We start from the raw sequence: 22,858 nt of genomic DNA, 5'->3' as shown, positions 1-22,858 counted from the left end.
TGATGTTTCCAGGGTAGTGAGTGAGGGTCTAGGGGCTGAGTTATTGGTGTTCAGGGAGGGGGATTGTGGTACAGGTAGAGGATTCTGGGGACTGGGGTGTTGGATGTAATCAGAATTTTAGATTTCAGAGTTGGAAAGGGGACCCCCAATCTATTATTGCACCAGGGACCTCTCAGGCCTTCTTACACTGCTGTAAATTACTGAGCAGTTTTCCTGAGAATTATAATTTATCTGATCCTACATCAATAATTCTGAGCAAAACAGATACCATGTTCCATTACTATGGATCATACTCTAGGCCTACTGACTTAGGTTAATCTACACTGCTGACTTCCATTCACAAAAATACTAATGCACCAGCAGGCCATTTGCAGAAATACACACGCCTTTTTGAAATATTGACAGCTGGTTCTCAAAGGTAGGTGTTTCCCATATTCATTTTGGAAGTCTCTGTTTTCTTGAGAAAATCCCAGAAATGAGTATTCAAGGGTTATTTCTTAAGAATTATTAATGATTTTAAACCAACTAATAATGCAACGTTCTGAACACACTAGGCTAGTTTAGAGAGTGAGTCTATTTCACTCTTAGTTGGAGTTACACATACATGTGAAGAAGAGCATACCATCATGAATTCTTCCCAAAAGAGATTTTTTTTCTGATATGTTTATACTTAATGCCCTGTTTTCAGTCTGACTTCTCAAGTAAGCCTCCTGAGACACCTGATGATACCATGCTTCAAAAGGTAAAGAAACAAAATTATCCACTGAAAGAATGTTAAACAAATACAAATGTTTTCCTGCATGCTAGGCTATCTTAGCAAGGCTTCTACAACTGACTTTCAACATTGTTCTCTCAGTAAATATTTTCAGGATTAAAGGTTTCCAACATTCACATCTAAAAGAACTTGCTGTGTATGCTTCAGTCTTCACTTCTTACAATGTTCTGTATCTCATCTTCTTTACTGCACACTAACAGGCTGTGTTGGGCTGTACTCGCACTGTTCTCACTGTAAATGTGCATTGGTTTAGGATGTAAACTAATGGATTATAGAACATGTTTAGTAATGGGCAACATGGGTAATTTTGTGACACTTTGGAAAATTAACACTACTATTAAAATATTTTATTTGCTCATTGATTTGTTTTTTGACATTTGGAATATGCCTTTCCTAATTGAATTTCATTAGTTTCTTGTGCTACTACAGGATCTACAAAGTATTCCCCATTTTTTAACAAAGAGTATTTTTGGAATGGTGAGACTGTAACTATTTTGTTGTTGTTGGAATCCAAATCAAAATTTTTATTTTTCCTTTTTTTCCCAGATTATCTCCTCTCGTATAGCTTTGTCATTAGAAAATAGAGTGCATAATGTAGTGAACTGGTATCGTGTTTCAAAATATCAAACATATCCCAAAAGAAATTGAAACTTACACATTACTGGCGGCTGTTCTGCATACAAGTGAAAATGTATATGCAATTGTCTAGTCTTGCCCATCACTAAGTATGTTATGTGGGGTTCATTCACTCCTTTTGAATAAGACATGTTATTAAGCTCTAATGTATCAAATGAAAGATGTTAAATGTAATGATTTATACCCAATTATCTATCTGTCATTGTAATTTTTGAATGGAACGGGAGAGGGATTGTTTGTATTTTTTCCTTCTATAGGGTGCTCAATGATTATTTCCACACACGAAAATATGGTAGTTAATACTGTCTTTGTAACCAACATTTCTATTGCTAAAATACCATGACACACAATTTGTCACTATTTTCCTACATGAGTCAGAAACGCTAAACAGATAATTTACATCTTTACGTTTGGAGTAGATAGTTATTTGGGAAATCTCCAAATCGGTAGCCTGCATCTTTTAATACTTCATCACATATGTTCATAGCTGTACTGTTATCTTCATGAGTTGTTATATTACCCGGTATCAATAGGCGAATTACAAGAAGACTAACTGAAAACCACATTTTTTTGTGTTTCCAATAATTATTACAGGAGCACATGAAGGATTACCTTCACGCATTAGCTTGGTAAATGGTAGTGTGTGGCCTCCCACAGGGATTATGCAAATAGTTCTAGAATGGACAGGAACAATTATTTGTTTTCATGGAAAAAGTTATCAAAGATTTTTTTAGAGTTCCAAACTTAACTCACATAAGAGCTGGCATTTTTAAAGCAACAGTCAGAGAAGAAAATTTTCACTTCAGATTCCAAATCTAACTGCTCCCCATCCACATGAATTAGTTAATTTTTTCACTTCAGAAAGAGGCACATTGCTCATTTCATCCTTATATCTCTCTTTATCCCCAACTTTACTTCTGTTGTCACCCTAGTATGTTTACTGTCCTAATTTTGTTGCCTGTGCTTCTCATTAAAAAGTCACTATAATCAGATGTTTAACAAAAGAATTAACCTCCAAAACAAAATGTGTAACATGTAGCCAGAATCTCTGTTTAGGAGCTGATTTACTGTAATAATTTGCAATAATTCTTCCAAAGACACTGGCTGCAATTTAGTTACATGAGTTAAAGATTAACAGTTTAGGCCACACTGCTGGCCCCACAGTTTGGCAGAATATTAGTTAAACCTTAGTTTGATTAGTTAAATGTTTCAGTGTCTTAAAATTATCTTCCTGGCTATTGTGTGATTTGATGCACATCAATATCTACATAACTACTTTTCCTTGTTGTAGAATATTATTTAAACTAATCCCTGAGGAAGAAATAAACTGGTTAATGAATAAGATGCAGAGGCTGTAGAGAACAATGAAATAGATAAATTAATCTTAAATCTAAGTTTGTCCTTTGGTAGCAATTCATAACACACATTTAAAAGCTCCTTATTTCAAGTTTTGTCATCGCTGCAATGACTGAATAGCTTCCTTGCAAATCCATTTGGAATTAAGCCTTATGTTTTATACAGAGGTTTTAACTAATTTATGATTGACTACAGATAAATACTTGATATTGTTGAGCCTATACTGTGAGCATAGTAGTGTTGGGGAAAAATCATTTAAATTATTAGAGAGATGACTTACTAAATAGTTCATTCATTTACTTCTAAGAAACCAACTCGTTACCGAAGAGCTATAAGCTATGACAGCAAGGAATACTACATGCGCCTGGCTTCTGGGAATCCTGCTGTTTTCCAAGATACTATAGAAGAGAGTTCAGAAGGTGAAGCCACTCAGCAGGAGCCAGAACACGGCGAAGACACTATTGCACGAGTTAAAGGTAAGTTCATTGTTCTGTGTTTTGAAATAAACTTAACATCAGATAGGTTAACTTTTACAAACTTGCATCTACCAGAGTGAGTTTGAATTTCTTCAGATTGCCAGTGCTGTATAAATTAAACATAGAGGACCTGAAGGTCCCCATTTTAATACCACAGCTTTAGACAGTTAATTTTGAGGTTCACATATTTTAGCAAGGTCACTCAGCTACTACTATGATCAACGAGAAACAAGAGCCTTTAAAAATGTATATATGCACATACTCGTGCAACAGTTGAGTTTAAAATAACTGAAAAAGAATTAGGTAAACAGTTATTCTTGGGGAAAATCCTTTACGTTCATAGAATATCTTGTAGTTGGGGGAGACTTCAGTAAAATCATCGTCATGTCCCTTGATCTAAAAGTCCTGCCTAGTCTGTTTGAAATCAGAAAATTACAGAGATGTTAAGAGAACACCCAACTGCAGCACATTTCACAGAAGAGAAAAAAAGTGAAAAATAGCGTGTCCAGAACAGCAGCTCAGTAGTCTGGATTTTAACAGCTCTTTTCCCATCTGGCATATCTAATCTGGCTATAGGCTCACACATGCACATACAGCTGTAGTCCATTTGAGACAACAAGGATGCAATATGCTCAGACTTGAATATGTAATCAATATTGGGGTATGGTGGCAAACCCTGAGGGGATACTAGCACTATATTGAACTAGTACTGCTATTGGTTTATGCCAGTTTGGTTACATTCCCACTTATGGGATACCACATATATGTATTTTCCCCCCCAACCTGAACCCTCCAGTGTTTGTCAGTACATTGCCGGCTTTTGATGACTGTGTAGGTCTGGTAAAGCCCCCTCTGAAGCGATCTCGATCTGCACCTGATGGAGGGGATGAAGAAAACCAGGAGCAACTGCAAGATCAAATAGCAGAGGGTAGTTCTATAGATGAAGAAGAAAAGACAGATAATACAACTTTGCTTCGACTGCTTGAAGAAGGAGAGAAGGTACAGTACTTCAGAAATACTGATTATTTACTTTATCTGGATTCCTGCTTTGTGTCTTTCTCTTATTTCTGCAGGTGTGAATATGTAAAAACACAAACACTGATCATATATGTCAAAAAGAGAATTTTAAAACGTCTTTAAAGACTTCCCCTAATTCTACCTTTTTATAGAACCATAGAACACTAGGACTGGAAGGAACTTCAAGAGTCCCAGGCCTTCACGGCAGAACCAAGCACCATCTAAACCATCCCTGATGTCTATCTAACCTGCTCTTAAATATCTCCAGAGATGGAGATTCCACAACCTCCCTAGGCAATTTATTCCAGTGCTTAACCACCCTGACAGTTAGGAAGTTTTTCCTAATGTTCTACCTAAACCTCCCTTGCTGCAATTGAAGCCCATTGCTTCTTGTCTTATCCTCAGAGGCCAAGGAGAACAATTTTTCTCCCTCCTCCTTGTGTGACATCTTTTTAGATACCTGAAAACTGCTATCACGTCCCCTCTTGGTCTTCTCCTTTCCAAACTAAACAAGCCCAATTCTTTCAGTCTTCCCTCCATAGCGCATGTTCTCTAGATCTTTAATCATTCTTGTTGCTCTTCTCTGGACCTTCTCCAATTTCTCCACATCCTCCTTGAAATGTGGCGCCCAGAACCGGACACGGTACTCCAATTGATGTTTAATCAGCTCAGAGTAGAGTGGAAGAATGACTTCTTGTGTGTTGCTCACAACACTCCTATTAATGCATCCCAGAATTGTTTGCTTTCATTGCAACAGCGTCACGCTGTTGACTCATATTTAGTTTGTGGTCCACTATGACCCCTAGATCCCTTTCTGCAGTACTCCTTCCTAGATAGTCACTTCTCATTCTGTATGTGTGAAAATAATTGTTCCTTCCTAAGTGGAGTATTTCGCATTTGTCCTTATTAAACTTCATTCTGTTTGCCTCAGACAATTTCTCCAGTTTGTCCAGGTCATTTTGAAAGCACTTGCAACCCCTCCCAGCTTTGTATCATCTGCAAACGTAATAAGCGTACTCCCTATACTAAACTACTACTATACCTCTGTATTCCAAGTGGAGCATAGGTCATCTACAAGTCTCCTCCACTTCACTCTGTCTCCAGACAAAACTTCTAGCTGACTCCAGGAGTACCCCATTTGTCGTCCTTCAAGCTCCGCATTATCCAAGGTCTTTCTCTTTTGTATTTTCCTTGAGGGTTCTATGTGAGAGCTTGACAGATTATACTGGAAGATGGTTTTCTGAGAATCTAAATTGTTAAAGAAGATAGTGAGCATAACCAGTCCCAAAACCGACTCCTGCAGAACCCCACTTGTTATGCCCTTCTAGCATGATTATGATAGCTACTCTCTGAGAACGGTTTATCCAGCCAATTGTGCATCCACCTTACAGTAGCCCCATCTAAGTTGTATTTGCCAGGTTTATTGATAAGAAGATCATGCGAGACGATATCAAATTCCTTACTAAAGTCTAGGTATACCACATCCGCCACTTCACCCTTATTCCCAAGACTTGTTATCCTATCAAAGAAAATTATCAGATCAGTTTGACATGATCAGTTCTTTACAAATCCATGCTGGCTGTTACCTATAAATTTATTTTCTTCTGGATGTTTGCAGATGGATTCCTTAATTACTTGCTCCATTATCTTCCCTGGCATAGAAGTTAAACTAACTGGTTTGTAGCTTCCTGGGTTGTTCTTATTTCCCTTTTTATAGATGGGCACTACATTTGCCCTTTTCCAGTCTTCTGAAATCTCTTCTGTCTTCCATGTTTTTTTCAAAGATGATAGCTAAAAGCTCAGATACCTACCTCATCTATCTTATTCTATTCTAAATATTTGAGTATTCTAGGATGCATTTCATCAGGCCCTAGTGACTTGCTGACATCTAACTTTTCTAAGTGATTTTTAACTTGTTCTTTTTTTTAAATTTTATCTTCTAAACCTACCCCATTCCCACTAGCATTTACTGTGTTAGGCATTCGTTCATCATCAGAATTTTTAGTGAAGACTGAAACAAAGAAGTCATTAAGCACCTTTGCCATTTCCAAGTTTCCTGTTATTGTTTCTCCCTTCTCACTGAGCAATGGGCCTACCCTGTCCTTGGTTTTCCTCTTGCTTCTAATATATTTATAGAAAGTCGTCTTGTTTCCCTTTATGTTTGTTGCTAGTTTGAGCTCGTTTTGTGCCTTTGCCTTTCTAATCTTGCCCCTGCCATACCTGTATTGTTTGCTTATATTCATCCTTTGTAATTTGTCCTACTTTCCACTTTTTATATGTCTCCATTTTTATTTTTTAGATCATGCAAGATCTCATGGTTAAGCCAAGGCGGTCTTTTGCCATACTTTTTATCTTTCCTGTGCAGCAGAATAGCTTGTTTTTGGGCCCTTAATAACGTCCTTTTGAAAAACTGCCAACTCTCTTCAGTTGTTTTCCCTCTTAGTCTTGCTTCCCATGGTACCTTACCTACCAGCTCTCTGAATTTACTTAAATCTGCCTTCCTGAAATCCACTGTCTCTATTTTGCTGTTCTCCCTTCCACCGTTCCTTAGAATCATGAACTCGATGATTTCATTATCATTTTCACCCAAGCTGCCTTCCACGAGGCGTACAGATAGATCGGAATGGCTACATAGTTCGAACTATCTAGCCCGTGCCGCGTGTAGCCGCGCGGCACGGGGTTCGCACTAGCCGGCTTTTAAAAATGGCGGAGCCGGCTTTATGCTAATGAAGCCCGGGAAATTCAAATCCCAGGCTTCATTAGCAAGTTCGGTATGCATACATTACCCCCCTAGTTCGAACTAGCGGGGTAGTGTAGACATACCCTATGATAGGTCACCAAATACAAGTTCTTTTGGACAGTGGGCAAGTACATTCTTAGCTGAAGATAGGTTGTTCTGCTTCCAGCCCTCCTCTTGTTAAACCAGTGATTTGTTCATAGAATCATACAGTTGGAAGAGACCTCAGAAGTCATTGAGTCCAACCCCCTTCCCAAAGCAGGACCAACCCCAACTAAATCATCCCAGCCTGGGCTTTGTCAAGCCGGGACTTAAAAACCTCTAGGGGATGGAGATTCCACCACCTCCCTAGGGAACCCATTCCAGTGCTTCACCACTCTCCTAGTGAAATAGTTTTTTCCTAATATCCAACCTACACTGCAACTTGAGACCATTGCTCCTTGTTCTGCCATCTGTCACTACTGAGAACAGCCTCTCTCCATCCTCTTTGGAGCCCCCCTCCCCTTCGGGTAGTTGAAGGCTGCTATCAAATACCCCCTCACTCTTCTCTTTTGTAGACTAAATAAGCCCAAATTCCTCGGCCTCTCCTTGTAAGTTTTATGCTCCAGGTCCCTAATCATTATAGTTAACTGTATATACTCATTCGTAAGCCGACTTTTTTGGAAAAAAGTCCCACTGTGAAGAGCAGGGGTCGGCTTAGGAGCAGGTTCTTCCCGAACAGCAAGTGCTGAAGGACTTCATAGCTGCTAGCATGGTGTCTCACAACGGAGAGACTCTTAATTGATAACACTTCACACTTTAACCATGAGCTTTTAATGCTTCCTAGCAGCCAGCAAATCCTTCACCCCAAGTTGCTTCCCCTGTCTCAGAAAGCGTTAAAAGCTCAGTGTTAAAGTGTGACATGCTAAAAGCTCAAATGAGAGCCTCTGTGCTGAAAGCTGACCATAAGGAGCTGGGACTGTATGTCCATATTCTGGATTGGACTTATAAATGGGTCATTGACTTTTTACCATTTTTTCTTTGTAAGTTTGGGCGGGTCGGCTAAATAAATGAAGGGCCTTATGTTCAAGTATATGCGATAGTTGTTGAGCTTTCGTGGGCACAGCCACGAAATATACTATGATACCATCTATATGCTTTGTTAGTCTACAAAGTGCTACCAGACCATTTGTTGTTTTTTTCAGTATATTTATAGTTAGTGTGTTAGATAAATAGTGGGAGGATTGTTTTACCCTTCACGATCCCATTGAGGAAGCTTATTTTTTCCTGGTAGGGCATGCCTGGCTCATTAGATTTCAAATGTTGCCTCTCTTGCTGAGAGTCTAGTCCTGTGAGTGATGGCCACTTTAAGTGTGGCTGTTGCCTGTCTCTTACGAATGCAACTTCTGCCTGGGCCTCAAGTCCAAGGCAAACAAAACCAGGGAAATTAAACTCAGATACCACCTGAGACTCCTCTCCCCCCCTCCCTCCATCTGTCTCCAGCCATATCCAGTTCTCTACCACCTTGGTGCAGAGAAAGGAAAGACTTCAGAAGCTTCAGAGAAAGCTATCAGAAAAAGGAGCATGGACTTTCACCTTAAGGAGCCAGTTCTCGATCCTGGCAAGAACAATGGTCTCTGAAGCTGTCTCCCAAGTCAATACCATTGAGTCAAAAGGCAACTCCTCTAATACTAGCAGAGCTCCTGGAACACAGAGGCAAGACACAGGGCCTGTAGGGCCTTGGTACCTTCTATAGACAAGTAGGGTAAACATAGATGCATACAAGAGGCACCACTGAGTCCCTTTACCTATAAATTCACCCAAAGCCTCAGTACCTGTACATGCAACATCCTCGGCATTGAGCAAGCAATGACATCAGACACCCTTGGTTTCTCCTTTTGGTATTCTACCATTGGTGGTTCTGTCAGCCTCAGTTACTGTATTGGTATTGATCCTCTTGGTACCAGAGGAGTTCAGATGTACAAAGGATCTCTCAGTAACAGAGCAATCAGAGTCCCCACTTCTCATGGGTACTGAGCACCTCTTAGCATTGATACCCTGATCTTCAGACCACTGCTATCTTTATCATCCAAATTTGTAACCTCATCAAAAAAATGTCAGGCTAGTTGGATAGGATCTGTTTTCTTTAAACCCATGTTGAAAGGCATTATTTATATTTCCCTCCCTTAGTTGTGAAGTAATCCAGTCCTGTATCAGCCACTCCATTATCTTGCCTGGGAGAAATGTCAGGTCTACTTACCTAAAGTCATCCCATTTACTCTTTTTACAAATTGGCATGTTATCTTTCAGTCTTCTAGAACTTCTTCCATGCTCCAAGTCTTACTGAAAATGAACATTAACAGTCCAGCAAGCTCCTCAGGCAGTTTTACAAATCTTGGATGCAAGCTAATTGAACCGTCTGATTTTAAAATGTCTAAATGTATTTACAAGCTTCTGGGGGTTAGCCAAGTAGTCTGTAACTGGAAAAACTTAAAAAACAACTTTAAAAAGTCTCTTAGATCTGTACTTTTAATACTCCAGTCATCTGAAGATGTGGGTTGTACCCATGAAAACTCACAATACCATCCACATGTTATGTTAGTCTTGAAGGTGCTACTAGACTACTCCTTCTTTTTTTAGGTTTAACTTTATTTAGTAGCTGTTGTTTTACATCCTCCAGAGACACTAGTGACTTTTTTCCCCAAATATAGAGCAGAAATATTTATGAACACTTCTACTTTTTGCATTATTATTGATAATTCTCCTTTCCCATCTGCTAATGGACCAAGATTCTTTTTGTTCAATATAATTTTTAAAAAGTCTTCTTCAGTGTCAAAGGTTCATTTGTAAAGAAAATTAAAGCAACTGTGAATTAGATTAAATTAAAGAAAATCCTCCGTAAACACAGCTACATCTACACATAATAATTTAGTGCAAAAATAGCTCAGCTGCACAAGCTAGAACTTCCCACGTTGCTTAGTTCTCATCATAATGATGATTTAACATAGTTAAGTTTTTTTTAAAGTTGTAACTGACTGGAGCAGGAGTTTCTGTTAGCACATGATGATTGTATCTAGTCCTTACTGTGTAGTTATGGTAACACTTTGCTCGCTATGTTTCTTCTGATATACTTCAAGATAATTATATTAATAAAAATTTCTCTCTTTTTAGAAAGTTGTTCAGTCACAGTTTACAAGTTTCAATACACTTGCTAGCCGATCTATATTGTTTATCTTAATGTATATGGGAAATGAGCAGAAATTAATTGAAGCTCTTCAACAATCATATGTAACCTACTATTGGGATTATTGTAGCTAGAATACCTGAAAATCGTAATCCAGTATTACAGTACTTGGATTATAGAATTAAAATTAATTTGTATACTTAACTAAACTAGGAAAATTCATCAATTTTTATATTCACTGCCTGAATCTCAGATTAAAACACATTTTTAAAAGGATTGTTGTAATGCCTTACTGTATTTTCATTGATCCTTTGTCAGTGTCTATCTCCCCATTTCCTAGTTCAATTCCATTCCTTCTGGTTCTTTTGAGAGATTACCAAAATTTGGTTTGGTGTTTATTCTGGGGGGTAATAGAGAAAAATAGTCTCCCATGTTAATCTACATTTTTAACATATATTGATGTGTATGTATCATTTGTTCTAAATTGTACACCATTTTATTACAGTCCATTTTTAGTTTTTCTGAGATCTTTATAATGTATTTTTATTTAATAAAAGTAGCACAGAATTGCTGTATTTACAAACAAGAAAATGTCTGGGAGAACAAGCCATAACTTCCAATAAGGCAACAGACTGAATTGAGCTAAATTAAGATGCCTTTGCTAATCCACTGGTTTACATTACAGATTCAGCACATGTACCGCTGTGCTCGAGTTCAAGGTCTAGACACCAGCGAGGGACTCCTTCTGTTTGGTAAAGAACACTTCTATGTGATCGATGGGTTTACGATGACAGCCACCAGAGAAATACGGGATATTGAGACACTGCCTCCAGAGTGAGTAGATTAATACTCAATTCAGTTTATTTAGTAAATAGAAAAAAAATACTTTGTGAAAGGTTGAAGAACAAAACCCTAGAATATCACATTTAGGAATGTCATGGGAACTGCCCCCACTTCCGTAATTGTAAATTAATATGTACAGGATTATGTATAAATCATGGATTATTTAGCTGTGAATTCTACTTTCTTTTTCAGAGCATTGATGTCATGCTTCTAGCTCTATTATTGTTGGTTTTATTATTTATACTAATAAAATGTCATACAGGATTGTAGTTCAGAGTAAATAAGTTAACCTTTGGGGTTATAATAGTATTTCTTCATCTGTGATGACTTTAAAATAATGTGTATAGTTTCAGTCTGCCTTGCTTAACAAACTCCATACAACTGAAAAATTAAAAGCTTCAGGGGGTAGCCGAGTTAGTCTGTAACCGGAAAAACTTAAAAAACAGCAAATAGTCTATAGCACCTTAAAGGCTAACAAAACCTGTAGATAGTGTCATGAGCTTTTGTGGGCACAGCCCACTTCTTCAGATGACAGGAGTATTAGAAGTTCAGATCCAAGAATAAATAAGGGAAGCGGAGGAGGAGGGAGAGAAAGGAAAAAAGGAGGGGAGGGAAAAAAGGAAAACATCGTTTTTTATATACATTGGTGGTCAATATTTTTATCTTTCCATCTTCTGGTTACCTACAGTATGCATGAGCCAATTATACCTAGAGGAGCAAGACAAGGTCCAAGTCAGCTCAAAAGAACATGCAGTATTTTTGCATATGAAGATATCAAGGAAGTACATAAAAGAAGATACCTATTACAGGTGACTCTTGTTTTGTTTGAGTTTTATGGGGATGGAGAGGATTTAGACAGCACTGTTGTTTATTAAAATTGTAATTTAAAAAAGAAAACTATAACAATAAAACTTCAATTATTGAGATGTTCAGTGACTTGAAAATTAGGCTATTTGGAGTCCTGAAATATGGACTGAATTGACTAAAATTAGGCATTCACCTTTGAAATTTTTGGCATGTATGCTTTTTACTAGTGGACAGGGTGTATTTTATCTTTCTGGGAGTAGACTGACAGCACTGACTTGGGCCGTTTTTATGTTAGGTGGTGTCGTCACTGTCAACCTTTCACTACAGCTAAAGTGAGATCACCAAACTTATTTCACTTGTGAGCTATAACTTATTCTAAGAGGTGATGCACTAATGAATTAGACCTGTTGTTTTCTGCATCAATTGATACCTATATTTTTCCTGTCCTTCCTTTCCAGCCTATTGCTATTGAAGTTTTCTCAGGAGATGGACGGAACTATCTTCTAGCTTTCCAGAAGGGAGTTAGAAATAAAGTCTATCAAAGGTATTCCTGCATATGATTTAAACTGAGCTTGAGTAGTAGTAGCACTGTTTAAAAAAAAAACAAGTCTCAGACATATTTGAAATTATGTTCTCATAAGCTACATTAGTGTAGACATTATGCCCCACACTACAATACAGATTTAAACCGTTTCCTTGCAAGATATCTCAGGCTCTGAAAATACCATACTATAGGCACTGCAGAGAAGCTGTACCAGTTTAATCTAACATCTTTAGATACTGCATTGTATATGACCTCCAGATATGACATGGAAGGGCACATTAGAAATCTTTGATGCGTTTCCTGCATTGATTATACGTAATGCACATAGCATAGGTATACTTGAAACACAAACATGCCTTATTGAGTGTTGATTGAATATTGTCTTTTATATTTGGAAACCTCAGTTTGAATAATTGGTTGTATAAATTACTTTTTTTAATTTTGAGATGGGAAAAGAGATTTTACTATTGCCCAAAGAGCTCTCCAGGTTCCTTCTTCATACAGAAGGTCAGCTTGCAGACCTCAGTCAGCAAAACCAAGGTTACAAGCACTAACCCGTGTCTATAGTAGAGCTCAGGTTTGTGATTTCCTAATATAATCTAATATTACCTCAACCTCTGTTCTAGTATAGACAATAGAGGTGGTTAGAAAATTTTGACAATTGGAATTTGGATGGTGCTTCATCTGTGAGGAAACCCCCTCAGGAGGGGGCCACTTGAGCCATATGGGAGGAATTTGCTTCTTGAAGGGGGCCTTGTAGGCCACTAAGCTGAGGCACCTCATGGCTGTCGCTCATGTAGGGAGCTGTGAGGTGAGAGGGAGCACTGGGGGAGGGAGGGTGAGAGCACCAGCCCCATTAACATGATTCTGGTGAGCTTGGGCAGCCATGGCAACAAGCTGCTCTTTCTCTTCCCTTTCCAATGGGGCCCCAAGCACCCCACCGCCGAGGCCAGTAAGTGACAGCGCGGAGCCACATGCTGGGTGGCTGGGGCAGGGCTTCATCCTCCAGGCCTGGTTGCATGCCAGGCAGGCCTGCCGCTGCATGGGTGGGGCACAAGGACTTGGTGCCAATCGCAGGGGAAGAGAGTTGGTCTCACCCTGGGTAGCACTGAGGGGCTGAAGGTGGGGGTTGGGACAGCTTGGGGGTAGTGTCTAGGTTCGGGGGGGGGAGGGCATTTCCTGAGGCAAAGGGAATGAGGTGGGATGGAAGCGAAGAACGGCGATGGCCCTCATACAACGGACAAACTTGGAGAAGCAGCGGGTTTGTGTACGTACAGATGCAATGCAAAATAACACGACCGCTTAAAATTAATTACCATAATGAATATGTAAATACATTAATTGCTGCAATGAATATGCAAATGTTTCTATATCAGTCCGCCAGCAGTTTTTGAATCCATTTGCTGGTCCATGGTATAAAAAAGGTTGGGAGCCACTGGCATAGGGGAACACATTCACAAGAAATAGACTGGTGCATTGCAAAGGGTTAGAATCCATCTCAGAATGCTTGAAAACAAGAAGAAAGCCAAAAAAAGCCTCCCCCACCTGGTCATATTTCCTGAGCACTCTGTTTTGGATCATGTTAACCCCAGTCCAAACTAGAGAGACACAATTCTTGTTATGTATGTTAAATATGAGCTCTAACTTTGTTTGCAGACAGGAGATTGGGAGAGTGAGACCAGGTAGATAATTGTTTTATAGTATTTATACATAGCTGCTTGGAATCAAGTTGCCACTTGAACTGATGGTTGAGTTCTCTTAAATGAAAGGTACACATGGAATATAAATATAATGTTTCTTATCCTTTTAATTAATGCAGGTTTTTGGCTGTGGTTCCATCTTTAACCGACAGTTCAGAGTCTGTGTCTGGACAGAGACCTAACACCAGTGTAGAACAAGGGTATGTGGTTCTCTTCCTAAAGATCTGTTGCTCAGACTGTCAGATGCAAAGACTGTGTTTATTCAGTGTTTGTTGTAGGCATGTTGGTCCCCGAGTATTAGATAGGCATGGTGGGTGAACTAATATCTCTGAAAGCTCATCATCAAAAGCAAGCTCCCTACAAATCAGCACCCACCAAGTCAGAGCAACATCAGACTTTGCTGTAAAAACAAATGCAAATCATGCAGACATAGCTCCACTGCTACAATTATCAGATTCTCACACCTCCCATACATCTTTCAATATCCACAGGTCCTACACATGCCTATCACAACATGTGATGTACTTCATCCAGTGCATTAATTGCTCCAGTAACAACTGGGGGTAAAGCCAGACAATTGCCTTGCTCTCAGATGAACTGACCAAAATAAGACAAAAACACTCAATCACTTGTGGGTGAATATTTTTCACAGAAGGATTGCTCTATATCTGACCTTCAGCTCTGAGAAGCGGTGGATGTCATATACCTAGACTTTAGTAAGGCATTTGATACGGTCTCGCGTGATATTCTTATTGATAAGCTAGGCAAATATAACTTAGATAGGGCCACGATAAGGTGGGTGCATAATTGGCTGGATAACCGTAGTCAGAGAGTTGTTGTTAACGGTTCTAAATCCTGCTGGAAAGGGATAACAAGTGGAGTTCCTCAAGGGGATCTAGAGGTCATAGTGGACCACAAGTTGAATATGAGTCAACAGTGTGATGCTGTTGCAAAGAAAGCAAATATGATTCTAGGTTGTATCAACAGGTGTGTTGTAAGCAAAACTCGTGAAGTCATTCTGCCGCTCTACTCTGCACTAGTTAGGCCTCAGCTGGAGTACTGTGTCCAGTTCTGGGCGCCACATTTCAAGAAAGATGTGGAGAAATTGGAAAGGGTACAGAGAAGAGCGACAAGAATGATTAAAGGTCTAGAGAACATGACCTATGAAGCCAGGCTTCATGAACTGGGCTTGTTTAGTTTGGAAAAAAGAAGATTAAGGGGGGACATGATAGCGGTTTTCAAATATCTAAAAGGGTGTCACAAGGAGGAAGGAGAAAATTTGTTCTTCTTGGTTTCTGAGGACAGGACAAGGAGTAATGGGCTTAAAGTGCAGCAGGGGAGGTTTAGATTGGACATTAGGAAAAAATTCCTAACTGTCAGGGTGGTGAAATATTGGAATAAATTGCCAAGGGAGGTGGTGGAATCTCCCTCTCTGGAGATATTTAAGAACAGGTTAGATAGACATCTGTCAGGGATGGTGTAGGTGGAGCTTGGTCCTGCCTTGAGGGCGGGGGGCTGGACTCGATGACCTCTTGAGGTCCCTTCCAGTCCTATTATTCTATGATTCTATGATTCTTGTCCTCACAGGAAATCTGTACAACAGCTTCAAAAGACAAGTCTGGGAATTTACATTCATAATTTTACTAGACTGTAATTTTTAGTGTCTCAGTGAGGACCTGGGACTTATGGGTTATTACAGCCATCTAAACTATTAACCCTCCTTTTTTGTCCTGTGACTGCAGAGGTGTTAACTGGCCATTTCACCTTGAATGGTCTCTTACAACACATTAACTCCTTCTGCTAAAGGATCTGTTCCAGCTTGTATTTAGCAGTGATTCTCAGAGAGCCTTCCCGGTCCTGAAGACTTCTGTGTAGCTCAAAAGTTTGTCTCTCACCAACAGCAGTGGGTCAAATACAGGCAGTCCCCGAGTTACGCAGATCCGACTTATGTCGGATCCGCAGTTATGAACGGGGTTGCTGCCCGTCTCCCTGGTCTGCTGGTTTCCAGCAGACCAGGGAGACAGGCAGCAAAGCCTCTGAGGACGCCGGCAGCGGGACAGCGGGAGATGGGGAGCAAAGCGGAGCAAAGCCGCGCAGCATGCGGGCAGCAGGACCAACCCGGCAGCACCCCATCTGCTCTGCCCCAGGCATCCTGATTCAGCCACTGCTGGTCAGTTTCAGCAGCGGCTGAATCAGGACGCCTGGGGCAGAGCAGCTTGGGTGCTGCTGGGTTGCTCCAGTAGCGCCGCTCCTCGGTGCTACTGGAGCAACCCAGCAGCACCCAAGCTGCTCTGCCCCAGGCGTCCCCAAGTCAGCCGCTGCTGAAACTGTCCAGCGCTGACTACAGGAAGCCCGAGGCAGAGTTGCTCTGCCCTAGGCTTCCTGGAATCAGCCACTGATCAGTTTCAGCAGCAGCTGACTTGGGGACGCCTGGGGTTCTTAAGTTGAATCTGTATGTAAGAACTGGTGTCCAGATTCAGCCTGTTGAAACTGATCAGCGGCTGATTCCAGGAAGCCCGGGGCAGAGCAACTCTGCCTCGGGCTTCCTGTAGTCAGCCGCTGGTCAGTTTCAGCAGCGGCTGAATCTGGATGCCAGTTCCGACTTACATACAGATTCAACTTAAGAACAAATCTACAGTCCCTATCTTGTACGTAACCCGGGAACTGCCTATAAAAGGTATTACTTCACCTACTGCACTGCACACCTGATTACAGAGCTCTGCTACTTTGTCCTCACCCATAACTACTTCCAATTTAGAGACAACTTGTATCTTCAAGTCAGTGGCATAGCCATAAGCACCTGCCTGGCACCACAGTATGCCAACATTTTTATGGCTGACCTTGAACAATGTTTCATCAGCTCTCGCTTCCTAACACCCTTACTTTACTTACGCTACATCGATGACATCTTCATCATATGGACCCACGGGAAAGAGACCCTTGCAGAATTTCACAAGGATGTCAACAACTTCCACCCCCCTCCCCATCAACCTCAGCCTGGATCAGTCCACTTCTTTGACACTACACTGCAGTACAATTAAATAGTGGACAAATTTCCACCACCCTATACCGGAAACCTACTGACTGCTTCACTTACCTTCATGCCTCCAGCTTCCAACCCAGACACATTTCTCAATCTATTGTATTCAGTCAAGCCCTAAGATACAACCAGATTTGCTCCAATCCTCCAGACAGAGACATACACTTATAGGATCTATAAAGAGCATTCCTAAAACTGAAATACCCACCCAGAGAAGTGAAAAAACAGATTCAGTGCCAAAAAAAGTGCCCAGACATGAACTACTTCAAGACAGACCCAAAAGAGAAAACAACAGAATTCTACTTGTCATTACCTGCAAGCCACAACTTAAACCCCTCCAATGTATTATTCACAGTCTACACCCTATCTTGGAAAATGACCCCTCACTCTGAGGCCTTGCGGGAAAGGCCTATTCTCGCTTACAGACAACCCCATAACCTGAAACAAATTCTTTCCAGTAACCATGCCAAGCAGGTACATCATGAGGTTCCAGGAACCCACCACTGCAATCAACCCCGGAGCCAACTCTGCCCACACATCTATACAAGTGATTTCATCACTGGACCCAACCATATCAGCCACCAAATCAGAGGCTCATTTAATTGCACATCTAGTAATGTGATCTATACCATCAAATGCCAGCAGTGCCCCACTGCAATATATAGTGGACAAACTGGACAGTCCCTATGGGAAAGAATTAATGGACACAAATCAGATACCTGAAAAGGCAACACACAAACCTCTTGGAGAACACTTTAGCCTCCCTGGACACTCATTAATAGATCTCCAAGTTGCTGTTGCTGTTTTGTTTCAGGCCAATTCCACAAGCCAAATCCACAGAGAATGATTGAAACACCACTTCATTCACAAGTTTAATTCTCATGCTTATGGTCTAAATCAGATGGCTCACACGTTATCAACCAACCAAACAATGAAGGTGCCAATGGTTCTTGATGTCTTTGTAGAATCTGGTGTTAGTACTTTTCCTTTCCTAATGCATACTAATGGTTCTTATCAGTCTTTTTTATCTATTTGAAACAAAAATACAGGACTAACAAGATGGTTTATTAGATGATGAACTTTCGTGGGCCAGACCCACGAAAGTAGTCTTTAAAGTGCTACGTAGTCCTGTATTTTGTTTCAGCTACACCAGACTAACACGGCTACATTTCTATCACTATTTTATCTATTTAGTCTTTAAAATGCTAATAGACTATTGGTTGTTTTTTAAGTTTTCTTGTTACAGACTGACTGTGCTATCCCTTTGAAACTTATCTACCCACTGTCTCCTCCCCTCCCTCCAATTTTTTTCCTTTTCCCCTCCTCCATCTCCCTTCTTCCCTTTATTTATTCTTAGTTCTGGACTTCCAACACTCTGGTCATCTGAAGAAGTGGGTTGTGCCCACGAAAGCTCATAATACCATCTACATGTTTTGTTTGTCTTTAAAGTGCTACTAAACTATTTGTTGTTTAAGTTTTTCTTGTGTCTCTAAACATTCTTCTGCATCTTCTGGAGAACAATGTATCTTCAGTGCTAAACTGCACTGCCTTGACCCAGACCACTAAGAACAATTAGAGATGAAAGTACTGATCATCAGGAATTTTAGAAAAAGAAAGGAATTCACATAAAACTTTTGATTTTACAAATTGCCTTTAACTGCAAATACCTTTAACTTACAGATCCCGTGGATATCGCTATTTTCCTACAAAAGTTATGTATACTATGTAAATTAACTTTAAAATAATTTATTTACTGTGAAATAGATTGCAGCAGGAAAATAACTTGGTATTAAAGCTGTTCATAATATGGTTCTTAGAACATTAATTTGTCCTTGCACTGAAGTGCAGAGTTAAAAAATTAATTATCTTTGTTGAGAAGTCAGCTAACGCTTGTGCACTGATTTATGTGGATGTCAAGTAGATAGGGATTGTACAATACCGGGCAGGTAGCAAATTAGTGGTTCTCTAATTATTGTAATTCCACAGATTAAAGTGTAGTTACTAAAATTCTAATATGTTAAATTTTATTCCATGATGGAAAGATGAAGTCACAATATTGTTGCTAAACCGAGAAATACTGACACATCGTTCTTCTCTTTAGATCTGGCTTGCTTAGCACTCTAGTGGGAGAGAAATCTGTGACACAAAGGTGGGAGGTAAGTATGCCAATTATACTATGCATATATAGTAGGAGGAGCCAAAATGTATAGTTCTATGCAGTGAAGTTTTTAAATAAAACTTACTCATGTTCAATAGCTTGAAAAATAAACCCTGAAGCACTCCTTTACACAGCAAATTGCTTTTCAGTATTTTGAAAGAAACAAGACTGTTTGCACCATTAGAAGTGTGAGACAAAACAATGCAGTAAATCTCAGTAGTTTGTACCTTGTTGGCAGGTCTTCACTGTGGTCACTCGCTAATTCAAGTGTTTGATTATTCGTAAATGAACTAAAAAGTTAATATTTATCCTTTTTAAGCGAGGAGAAATCAGTAATTTCCAGTACCTGATGCACTTGAACACTCTGGCTGGCAGATCCTATAATGATCTCATGCAGTACCCCGTCTTCCCCTGGATTCTCGCAGACTATGATTCGCCGGTAAATATGAAGATTTATCTATGTCATGCCAATAGTTTACGTGTTTATTTTTAAAGTGTGATAAGATAGTTTAGGTGCTGGGACCTACTGAGTTTTGCAAATCTTTAATTTCAGTTTGCTTTTTGCGTCTGTGACCCTTGTCTCTGTGCAGAGACCCATTGAAGTCAATGCCGCTCTTCACAAACAAGGACTTTGTCTGCACAGAGATCTTTTTTGCATGGAGACCTGGTGATTAACATGGGCACAAAAGCAGTGATGCTTTGTGTCATAAATCTCTGCCATAGTCCTCTAAAACATTTCCCATAGTGCAGCGGTTCTCAGCCTAGGGTTTGCATGGCCCCACAGCTGACGTGCAGATCCAGAGCCCCAACACCCACTGCAGGGCTGAATCCCTGATCCCTGGCATCCGGCACAGGGCTGAAGTCATGGGCAGTTGGTGTAGGGAGGGCTGGGGAAGGCAAGCCTCTAGCCCCACCCTTTCTGTGCCATGTGCATGCTCCCCACTTCCAACCACAGGGAGGGAAGGGGTGGGGGTGTGCGCTCACCACTGCCTCCACAGCCCCGGTGGAAGGCGCACCGCACCGCCCAGCCGAGCCCAGCACATCTTCTCAAGCACCGGGGGAGGGAGAAGGTGGGGTGTGCTGTGCAGCCCAGCCTGGCCTCTCTAGCCCCAGAGCACTGGGGGGGGGGGGGGGGGGGTGCATCACATGGCCAGACCTGGCTTCCCCAGTCCCAGAGCATTGGGAGGGCGGGCTCTGGGGGCAGAGTGTGGGTGGAGCTATTCCTGTTGGCTTGGGAAGGCAGAGCCTCCCCTGCCCTACATACCCAAGGCTGAAGCCAGGAGCCACAGGGCTGAATCCCCAAACACTGGTGCTCCTTCTGTGGCCAAGCTCATGGGGGCAGCTCTATCCCTCTTCCCCCTGCCTTCACTCCCCACCACCAGCCAGGGTGAAGGCAAGAAGCGGGAGCACAGGCAGCTGCTGCTCTGGCTGGTGCCATGGAGCAGGCAGCAGCAGCTTTCTCTTGTCTCCTGCTGCAGCCCAGGATTGAAACTGCTCCTCAGCTCCTAACCCACTTTGCTTAGCCAGCCAGTAAGAGCTGCCTGGGTGGGGGGAACTGGCCCAATAGCTGGCAAAGCCCTCAGGAAACAGTGACTGCAGGGGACTCCTCCCAGCAAATAGCCTCCAGCTACCCTTTCCCAGCACCCTAAACTAATCCCCTGTCTGCACACAGCCCCTCGCTACTCCCTGCCATAGCCTGGCTATCCCGTCTGCACACAGCCCCTCGCTACTCCCTGCCATAGCCTGGCTACCCCGTCTGCACACAGCCCCTCGCTACCCCCTGCCACAGCCTGGCTACCCCGTCTGCACACAGCCCCTCGCTACCCCCTGCCACAGCCTGGCTACCCCGTCTGCACACAGCCCCTCGCTACCCCCTGCCACAGCCTGAGCCACCCCCTGTCTGCACACAGCCCCTCGCTACCCCCGCCATAGCCTGGCTACCCTCTGTCTGCACACAGTCCCTTGCTACCTCCTGCCACAGCCTGAGCCACCCCCTGTCTGCACACAGCCCCTCGCTACCCCCTGCCACAGCCTGGCTACCCCTGTCTGCACACAGCCCCTCGCTACCCCCTGCCACAGCCTGGCTACCCCCTGTCTGCACACAGCCCCTCGCTACCCCCTGCCATAGCCTGAGCCACCCCCTGTCTGCACACAGCCCCTTGCTATCCCCTGCCACACCCTGAGCCACCCCTGTCTGCACACAGCCCCTCGCTACCCCCTGCCACAGCCTGAGCCACCCCTGTCTGCACACAGCCCCTTGCTACCCTTCTCCCTGAATCCTGAGTTACCCACCTACTGCACACAGGCCCTACTTATTCCCTACATGCACACAGCTCCTAGCTACTCACTCCCTTCTCCCTGAACTGTTTTCAAACTTTTTGTACTGTGCCCCTCCCCAGTGCCAAATTATAATTTTTGGTTGTGGCCACTTCACCAGCCCAATCAGACTTGGTGGCCTGTGGAGCTGAGTCAGGACAGAGGTTGCACTCCCTGCACAGACTTCTGCCCCAAATAGAAATCAAACTACACCTTGGAACCCCGAGTCTCCTTCCCCAGTGGGCCCTCGAGATTTTATTATATGTTGGAGGCTGGAGGTGGGGAGGGGCAAGAAATAGATTGAGCACCCCGGCATGGTGGAAGCATTCCTGTTTTGGAGACATTGCAGTTTTGCCCCAACCTTATGAAAGTGATTTCCCCCTTTCTAAAATTAGGTTAAAATGCTATTAATGTTAGTTTGGACAGTACCTCTAGCTTGTCAGATTCGCACCCAAGGGTGGGCATAAAGAACTGGGGTGAAGGCCTGCAGCTGAAAGTAGCTTTTCGGGGAAGGAGGAGAGACAAAAAGATCACCCACTACTAGAATGTAGTAAAAAGAGATCTTGAGGTAGGCTGAACAATACTCTAGAAAATCTCTAAATGAGCTAAATAATTGCTGTGGCTTAGGATATGAGGCTCTAAAGAGAAATACACCGTATAGCTCATTAGGGTATTAACATTGACCAGCCAGTACAGAGTGCTTTTAAAAATCTGTATGTTCTTATTTTAAAAGGAGCTGGATCTTACAAATCCAAAGACATTCAGAAACCTGGCCAAACCAATGGGAGCACAGACAGATGAAAGATTAGCTCAGTACAAAAAGCGATACAAAGATTGGGAAGATCCTAATGGTAAGTAACTGAGCAAATGAAAAACTTGAAGAACAGAAAGGGGTATATTTTAAGGAAGTTGATATGTCTTATTCCTCCAAGAATGCCATAAATTCATTTTCTGTGTGCATACCTCATAGTATGGCAGGACACAAAAGGTTGTGCTATGGCCACTTTATGCCAGTGTTCCTTTTAAATATGGCCACAGAGCACTTCTGAGGCTCCCACTGGGGAATAGACCAGTATAGAGATCTGTTTTTCCTATTTAGGTGTCACTGGTGTAGGAGGCTGCTAAAGACTTGGTTATTTCTTTGCCCATCTTTCCTTGTAGTTACAATGACCAAAGTTAAGCCAGCCCTCAGTGGTGTTCTTAGCGAGGGGAAATGTATGCAACCTTCTTCTTTCGTGGCTAGGACAAGCTCAGCAGCCACGCAGGGATGAATGCCCCACTTGGTTTGTT

The 22,858-nt window shown here is 41.8% G+C and overlaps 1 protein-coding gene across 9 annotated transcripts in view; it reads left to right on the top strand.

Annotated features, from left to right (window-relative positions):
* WDFY3 (WD repeat and FYVE domain containing 3) overlaps positions 1–22,858 on the top strand; it is a 372,301-nt gene that overhangs the window by 312,489 nt on the left and 36,954 nt on the right. For 7 of the 9 annotated variants that reach the window (XM_075929522.1, XM_075929521.1, XM_075929523.1 and 4 more), the window contains 10 exons: positions 689–742; positions 3,075–3,243; positions 4,079–4,242; positions 10,846–10,994; positions 11,692–11,812; positions 12,269–12,354; positions 14,174–14,254; positions 19,196–19,250; positions 19,572–19,691; positions 22,302–22,419. In XM_075929522.1, the coding sequence (XP_075785637.1) occupies positions 689–742; positions 3,075–3,243; positions 4,079–4,242; positions 10,846–10,994; positions 11,692–11,812; positions 12,269–12,354; positions 14,174–14,254; positions 19,196–19,250; positions 19,572–19,691; positions 22,302–22,419 (1,117 nt within the window). The remainder of the gene's footprint in view (positions 1–688; positions 743–3,074; positions 3,244–4,078; positions 4,243–10,845; positions 10,995–11,691; positions 11,813–12,268; positions 12,355–14,173; positions 14,255–19,195; positions 19,251–19,571; positions 19,692–22,301; positions 22,420–22,858) is intronic. The other 2 variants (XM_075929529.1, XM_075929526.1) reach the window with 1 other exon arrangement.

The sequence above is a fragment of the Pelodiscus sinensis genome, chromosome 5 (genome assembly GCF_049634645.1).
Source record: "Pelodiscus sinensis isolate JC-2024 chromosome 5, ASM4963464v1, whole genome shotgun sequence".
NCBI classification, from domain to species: Eukaryota; Metazoa; Chordata; order Testudines; family Trionychidae; genus Pelodiscus; species Pelodiscus sinensis.
The sequence above is the reverse complement of the archived record's forward strand: the minus strand, read 5'-3'. Positions and strand labels throughout refer to the sequence as shown.